The sequence below is a fragment of the Mesoplodon mirus genome (genome assembly GCF_964341445.2).
Source record: "Mesoplodon mirus genome assembly, chromosome: 13".
Lineage (NCBI taxonomy): Eukaryota > Metazoa > Chordata > Mammalia > Artiodactyla > Ziphiidae > Mesoplodon > Mesoplodon mirus.
The window spans coordinates 27096379-27104575 of record NC_138989.1 but is presented as its reverse complement, the minus strand read 5'-3'; the positions used below and the strand labels follow the sequence as shown (position 1 = coordinate 27104575).

Here is an 8197-nt window from a genome sequence, read left to right as displayed (position 1 = left end):
TATGTCATGAATCTACCTACCCTGCTGTCCAGAATGAACAGACAGAGCTACAGGAGAGGGTGTTTCCAGTTTCAGTGGGAAACAGCACAACCCCATCTGTTTGTGTGAGTGTGCAGGTCCAGGGGTTTCTGGTGACACATCACACAGAAAACACGGGCCAAGATCACCCCCCAGGGTAGCAACCAGTTATCTCTGGGTGCTGATTACTTTTATCTGCGTTTTCTGCCTCTCGCTCCAAGAAAACTTGTGCTGTGTGCCACAGGCGGGGAGGTGGGAAAGCTCCAAGAAGCTGGCTCTGCTGGCGGTGGTCCTCCCGGTCAGCCCTGGAGAGGCCTGCAGCCCGACGGCCTCGCCAGAGCCCTTTGGAGCAGAAGCCTCTTCTGCTCAAGAACAAGGGGCTCCAGACTCTTGCATCTACCCATACATGGAAAAGCACTAAATTCCTTAACTTGAGATATCTGGTTTCCTTTAGTTAACAGTAATCTTTTGATGTGCAGACTACCTGCCCTTTGTTGCAAAACTCCTATATATCCTGACTCCCCCATCTCCTCCTTAGAGCAGTTGGCTCAGGGTTACTTGAGATGCTGCCTCCTGGGCTTGAAGTCCTAAAAATTTCCACTGAATAAAACAGAACTCTCAAAAAAAAACCAAATAAAGAACAAGGGGCTCTTTCTTCACTTCCTGACATCAGCATCGTGGGTGCATACAGTACGTGCCGGGAGCACAAGTACAGTTAAGATAATCATCAGCGCCACCCGCATGGACAGCCCTGGGGACCCCGTCAAACCCTTTGCACACCCCAAACCCACCCCCGTCCCCTGAGCAGGCCTGGCAGGAACAGGGAGTCCTCCTCACCCCACTTCTCCAACACCCGCCTGGCCTGTGGGTCAGATGCACCCCGACGTCCCCCACCCCCAGCTTCGTGCAGCCCACCAGGTCTCCGCTTGTTCAGAATCCACCTGCGAAAGCCCCAGTGCTGGTGTTCCGGCGTTGGCGCTTACGCACTGCAGACAAAGGGGCGGTTGTCACCCAGAGGGTAGGCAGATGACCCCTCTGTAAATGAACCCCAACTGGCATATGAGACATCCTGGGCCCCATTGCCAGCTGGTATTTGGGGTTTTCCAAGTGCCCTCCCCTCTCTTGTGTCCTGGGACCTTCAAAAGCCCTGTCAGTCCCCATGGGACCACCCTTGGGTGACTTACTGAGACCACTGGGCTGGTGGTGACAGAGCCATAGCCACACCCACGGGGCCTTAGGGACAGAGGCCATGCAACAGTCCAGGAGGGGGACCCCGGGAGACCTTTGGAAGGGTCGGGCCTTCGTGCTGGTGCTGTAGTTACGCGGGGCAGGAGCCTGGGGGGGCTTAATGAGTCCCAGGACTCGGGGACCTGTGAGCCTGTGAAGGTGCGTGCCACCGAGGTCCGGTGACATGAGATTTCCTATTGCGTAGAAGTTCTAGAAATGAATTGTAAAGCAAACAGTGGAGGGTATTGAAGCAGCCCGGAGGCTGGCAAATAGAACACTCACCGTTCAGCAAATGTTTGAGCACCTACTGTGTGCTGGGCATTATTCCAGGTAATGGTTATCAGTGGGCAAAACACAAAAACCCTATTCGGTTGAATTCACATTCAGTGAGGTTGACAGGCGACAGACACAGTGTTTGAAAGGGATGAGTTTTGGGGGTGGGGCAGGTGCGGGGGCCACGGTGCCAGTGGAGCTTCACAGTGGGGCCGTCAAGGCAGCTCAGTGAGAAGGCGGCCCTGAGCAGAGCCCAGAGGAATCCAGGGGCAAGGTCTTGGGGACATTTGAAGGGAGGGTCAGCGGCCAGGGCAGGTAAAGGCAGGAACGTGCCAAGTGTTCAAAGAAGGGCCTTGGGGGTAGGGGCGGGGGGCACAGGCTGTCGTCAGGCCTCAGGTCATACTCGCAGTGGGACCTGGGACCTGAGGTGAGGGGCCTGCTGCTGAGAACGGGCTTCAGGGGTGGGAGCCGGGAGCCCTCGGGTGGTACTGACTCGAGTGAGAGGCCATCAGTGATCCTTCGGGGTGAGTGGGCGGCCATCCCCACGTGCACATGGATTGGGTGTGGAGTGACAGAAGCCAAGGATGACTGCTTTGGTACTTGAACATCAGAAACAGAGGGTTATCATCACTGATGGGGAAGACTAAAGCAGAGACGGCTGGAGGGCAGGACAGGAGCTTGTCTGGGACAAGCTGAGGGGGTTCGAGTGAGGCTGCTCAGGCGGTGGGGGGCCTGGCCAACTGGACAGTGCTGTGAGGCTGAGGGCCTGGACAAGAAGGCCAGGGCCCCTTCCCGAGTGGAAAACCGGGCCCTGGGCCTCTTGGCTCATCCGGGAAGCTTGAGGGCCAACCCTCCTGGAACAACCCCCTGGGCTCTCCCAGGGGAGTCCATGGGCCCAGCTCAGACTGTCTGGCTCCTCTCCTCAGCCCTGGTCTCATGGAGGGAGTAGAGGGCTGTCTCTGCTTGGTCCGGGCTGGGCTGGTCTCTCCCAGATCTGAGTATGTGCCGGACACGTGACTTTCTTCTCACCCAGGTGCTTGTTTGGAGTCCCAGACACACAGTTGCTCTTGTCTGGAGAACACAGTGTGTCCACCCCGCAGCCCCATGGCTACGCCTCACCCTCTTCCCTCACTGTCCATGTGTCTGCACAGGCCTGTGAGCACTGCACGGGCAGCATCTGGGAATTCCTGGAGGAAGGGCGGGGGGCAGCTTGTCCTCAGATGGCTGGTGCGGGGGGTGGGGGTGGGGGCGGGGGGGTGAGTCCCAGGTGTCAGGTGACTGGTCTCCTTAAGAGGGATGGGCAGCCTGGACTGGCTGAAAGCAGGAAGCACTGCCTTGTCTTGGCAGTGTCCCCATGTCCAGAAGAGGACTCAGCTGCACCCATGGACTGCTGTTGCTGTCCACCACTCTGGTGCCTTGGCAGCCAAGTTCCCACTTGAAGGCACAGGGCTGCAGCGGCGGCTGGGGTTCACCAGGGTCCCCCGCCCCATCTCTGCCTGGTTACAGACGTCATGGTGGGTGCCCCATGTGCCCAGCCTCAGCTCTAACTCTCCTGGAGGCTATGTGCTTGCTGCACAGCCCCCCACCAACCCCAGGCCCAGCCCGCACGCAGCCTGTCAGGCGGGCACTCGGCACTCCCTCCTCTTTGCAGGTGGACAGACTGGACGCCCCAGAGAGCCTGTGGCAGTGAGAGGAGCACATGGTGGCACCTGTCCCTCTCCTGTTTGGTAGGGGGCAGCCCGTAGCCCCTAGTCCCCTGTCCCCTGGGGAGGGGAGGAGAGTGGGGCAGTGATTGACACCGCCTGCCCTTCCCTGGCTGGGTTTCGGGCAGGGTGGGATGGACGGGGAGGACAAAAGTCAGTGCTCCAGGACTGCTGGACTGGCATGGCCTCATCTTCCCAGATATGCATGCCTGGCGGTTGCCCAGCTACAAATACTGCTGTTCCCCCCGCTGCCTGGCCCCGGGCAACAAGCCTGCGCTTGCTCTGCACTGGAAAGCTGCCTGGATGGCCTGGCCGTGAGCAGACAGAGCGGTTGGTGTCCCCTGCACAGAGGCTGCAGGAGGGACACAGGCCTGAAGTGTGTGGGCAGGCAGCACGGAGCCTCAGGCCTCCCACACCTGTGTCCTCCATACTCAGGCCTACCCAGCATTAATGTCAGTCTGTTTCTTAATATTTTGATGGGCATGCATGGACGCAGCCCACTGAGCTAAGTAGGTGTCTGTGTGGGGACTAGGTTACAGCCTAGCCAGCCCTCCAGGGGCCCCACAACAGCAACTCCCACCATCCCTGCAGCCTCTCTGCGGTCTGGGCTGGCCTGAACCCTGCTCCTTGGACCCCTGGCCACTCGGGGGCAGCAGGAGTCCTCACCCTGGGCCTCTCCTTACGCAGGCCGACCCTTCGCTGACAGCAGGCCCGCTGCAGGCCCGGCCTGCCGGATTCCCCGCCGGCTCCCTTGTGCAGCTTCTGCGGGGAGGGCGCCGGGTGCAGCACCCTCTACGGGTCACTGACCTCCCCAAGGAGCGCGTCACCCCAGAAGCGCAGAGAACCCACGGGAGGCGGGACGCCTGGACATCATTTATTTTGCTGGAGCCCAGTGATGGCAGCCTCTGAGCCGCCCGGAGCCGGGGGCGGCCACTGACTGCCCGAGGCAACCGCTGCGGCCAGCCGCGCAGGAGGTGGACTCCGACCTCCGGGCCCTCAGGCTGGATGGAGCCTACACTCTTGGGGAGTCGAGCGCAAGTACTCCCAGGCGCAGGGGAACGGCGCCCAGTCCACTCCGCGCTGGCAGAGCTGCCCCCACCCCCCGGGCCACTTCGCGGACCCGCTGGACAGAACATGTAACTCGCACATTAAATGAAAGTCTGTTTATCCGGGCCGAGCTTCCCCGCCGGTGCTGGCGTGGACGGAAGGGGCCCGTAGAGCTGCGGAGACTCTTGTGGGGGGGAGGGCGGTGAGCAGGGATTGTCAGGGGTCTTCTCCCCACCGTGTGCGCCGCCCGGAGCCTGGAATCCCGCGGCGGCCTCGCAGCGCGTTGGGTGCGGGGCGGCCCCGCCCTCCCGGTAGGGAGGGGGCGGCCCCACGCGCCCCGGGGGCGGGGCTCCGGGGGCGGTGCCTAGTCGGGCCCGCGCGGTCATTGGCTGGGCCGCCGGCCCACCCGGCCTTAGTTTCCCGCGGGCTCCGGGCGGCCCGGGGGCAGGGCCGGGCTCGGACTACGCAGGGCGGAGCCCCGGAGCGACGCGGCCGCCCCGCCCCGGCCCATAACCGGCGCCGCCGCCGCCGCCACGACCGAGCGCAGGAGCTCGGACCCGAGGCCGCCGCCGGGCCCCCCACCCCGCCCGCCATGCCCGCGCCCCGCGCTCTCGCGGCCGGCGCGCCCGCGCCTGGAAAGGCCGCACTCACGCACCCGGGGAAGGCGATCCTGGCAGGTGGGGCACGCGCACGCGGACCCCGACCCCCACCCGACCCCGCCGCGTTTCCGGGTGGGCCCGGGACACCGGCTTTGCCGCGCTTCCGGGCGGGCCCGGGCCCCTCCGCGTGTCCCCCCGGGCGCCCCGCTAGGACCGCGGGAGGGGCGTGGGCCCGGCTCCCGGGCGGCGGGCAAAGTCCGGGCGGGGGAGGGGGAGGGGCACGCCGGCAGGGAGGGGGAGGGGTCTCAGCGCGGTCCGGGTCTCGGTCCTTCCCCGCAGGCGGCCTGGCGGGTGGCATCGAAATCTGCATCACCTTCCCCACCGAGTATGTGAAGACGCAGCTACAGCTGGACGAGCGCTCGCACCCGCCGCGCTACCGGGGCATCGGTGAGTGGGGGCGGCCGGCGGGGGCGGGCAGGCCGGCGGGTGGGGTCGCTGACCGCCCCCTCCCCCAGGGGACTGCGTGCGGCAGACGGTCCGCAACCATGGCGTCCTGGGCCTGTACCGCGGCCTCAGCTCCCTGCTCTACGGCTCCATTCCGAAGGCGGCCGTCAGGTGAGGCGGGCTCGGGGCCCCGGGGCCGCGGGAGGGAGTCCCGGCCCCGCGGCGGCCCCTCTCATGCCTCTGCCTCCCACCCCAGGTTCGGGATGTTCGAGTTTCTCAGCAACCACATGCGGGACGCCCAGGGACGGCTGGACAGCACGCGCGGGCTGCTGTGCGGCCTGGGCGCTGGTGTGGCCGAGGCCGTGGTGGTCGTGTGCCCCATGGAGACCATCAAGGTGGGCAGGTCTCGGTAGGGGACAGGCGTGAGAGAGTGCTGGGGTGGCCAGGGTAGTGGTCTTGTGCCCGGTGGAGACCATCAAGGTGGGCAGGGGTCTGCCTGGGGAGCCTGGAGCAGGAGGCCCGCTGGAAGAGCCTTCTGTGGACTGGACTCTATTCTGGAGGCAGTGGGAAGACAAGGTCTTAAAAAACTTACGAGCACAAACCATAAGGTAACACGTGTTTGCTGCCTAAGTTGTGGGAAAAACCAGCAGACATGACGGCGGAGGCTCCTCGGTAAGGCGGCCCTCTTGATCCTGGGGCCACGTGTCTCAGAGGCCAGGTGTGCCCTTGCCCTGACCCTTGGGAGCCAGCGCCTTTGCTTCCCTCTTTCTCAGGTGAAGTTCATCCATGACCAGACCTCCCCCAGCCCCAAATACAGAGGATTCTTCCACGGGGTCAGGGAGATCGTGCGGGAACAAGGTGAGCCACTCAGCCTTACCCTCAGGTAGGGTTAGGGACCTGGGTCCGGCTGGAAAGGACTGGCACCTCCCCTTCCTGCCTTGGCGCTCCTTCGGGCCGGGGCCTGGAGGCGTCAGTGTGACCACAGTGCCTGCCTGCCCCAGGGCTGAAGGGAACGTACCAGGGCCTCACGGCCACTGTGCTGAAGCAGGGATCCAACCAGGCCATTCGCTTCTTCGTCATGACCTCCTTGCGCAACTGGTACCGAGGTGCGTCTGTTCCCCAAGACCCTACCTCCAGGCCTGGAATCCAGCCCTTGTCCTCCGTCCCCTTCTGACCGCAGCCCTCACGCCCATCCAGGGGACAACCCCAGCAAGCCCATGAACCCGCTCATCACTGGTGTGTTTGGAGCCATCGCGGGCGCAGCCAGTGTCTTCGGGAACACTCCTCTGGACGTGATCAAGACCCGGATGCAGGTGGGGGCGGGGGCCGGGGGCGGGGCCGGGAAGGGGTGGGACTGGCTGCTGAATCCCGCAGCTGCTGGTGTTCTGCAGGGCCTGGAGGCGCACAAGTACCGCAACACGTGGGACTGCGGCCTGCAGATCCTGAGGAACGAGGGGCCCAAGGCGTGAGTGGGGGAGGGGCAGTGCTGCCGTCTCCACCCCAGGCCCCCCGCCTTCCACCTGGGCCACACCCCACCTCCTGTCCACCCACCCCAGGCCCTCCCCTTGTCCTGTCTCCAGGGAGTCTGCTCTTTCTGCTCTTGCTCCTCCCTCCGATCTCTGGACCCACCCGCACTTTCCAGACATGCTGGCTTCATCTTCTCTTCACCCTCCCCCCTCAGGTTCTACAAGGGCACTGTCCCACGCCTGGGCCGGGTGTGCCTGGACGTGGCCATCGTGTTCGTCATCTACGACGAGGTGGTGAAGCTGCTCAACAAAGTGTGGAAGACGGACTGAGCCCTGGGGTCTGCGCATGGGCTGCCCCCAGCGCCCCCTTCTCACAATTCCAGTGCAGTCGTGCCAAAAGGCCCCCTCCCCCTTCCCCCGTACAGTCCATGGCCCAGGGCTGTCCCCTGTGGCCGTCAAGTCCATGTGTCCCCTGTGGTCTGTATGACATCACCATGGTGTCCATGTGTTCAGCTGAGACCGGGTGTTCCTCTGGCCTGTGAGTCTGTGCCCACTTGTCCACGTGCTTACTCGTATGCCTGTGTTTCATGTTTCGTGTCCTGTGACCCTGTGCCCCACTTCCCGGGGTGCCTGTGTGGCCTGGGTCACGGCCCTGTAGCCATGGCCTGGTCCCAGCCCGGTGCCTTCCACCCTGGGCAGCAGGGGCATCACCCCGGCCTACCACAGCTGCCTCCGGGCCTCAGCCTGGCCTCAGTGCATTCCAGGGGCTGCGTACCCCCCGCTTCTCCCGCCACTGGCCTTAACCAGCCCTTGGGCCCTCCCTCCGCCCAGGACAGGGTGGCACCTGCCACTCTCAGGACCACCCTTCCAAGGCAGAATAAACTGGATCCTGTTGCAGCCTCCTGTCCCTGTGTCAGCCCATCTGTGGGTGGGCAGTGGTGGCCACGCCTCTGCCAAGGGCAGGCCCACTCCTCACCCGAGGGCACTTGGGGCCAGGCAGGCTGGTGGGCAAGCGAGCTGTGGCCACAGTGTTAGCCCCTTGGGAGGCCTGGCACCAGGCCAAGGAACATCTGGCCTCCATCCAGGCCTTGCCTGTGGCCTGCGGGCAAGATCCTGCAGGGTCACCTGGCAGGCAACATTGAGTGGGCAGAGGAGAGCTGCCCCACGTTGGTGGCTGCGCCTGGAGACAGTGCTCTCGGGCTCTTGTCTGTCCTGCAGCCTGTGGCCCAGCCCAGCTTACCCCCTCATGGTTTCCCTGTGATGGTCTGCTCGAGGGGCACTGCTTTGGGGTGACCAACTTTTGGTTCCCTGAGACTCTGAGCAGGAGGTCCTTTGGTCTTTTTTTTTGGCTGCATTGGGTCTTCATTGCTGCGTGTGGGCTTTCTCCAGTTGCGGGGAGCGGGGCTACTCTTGTTGCAGT

The 8197-nt window shown here is 63.9% G+C and overlaps 1 protein-coding gene across 1 annotated transcript; it reads left to right on the top strand.

The window, feature by feature from the left end:
* Nucleotides 1-4382: 4382 nt before the first annotated feature.
* SLC25A1 (solute carrier family 25 member 1) lies at nt 4383-7671 on the top strand. The gene is made up of 9 exons (XM_082640407.1): nt 4383-4945; nt 5207-5314; nt 5383-5482; nt 5568-5706; nt 6085-6169; nt 6313-6417; nt 6509-6624; nt 6703-6776; nt 6993-7671. Exons 1-9 carry the CDS (start codon nt 4861-4863, stop codon nt 7105-7107), a joined length of 927 nt encoding a protein of 308 aa, XP_082496533.1. The 5' UTR covers nt 4383-4860; the 3' UTR covers nt 7108-7671.
* The last annotated feature ends 526 nt before the right edge of the window (nt 7672-8197 follow it).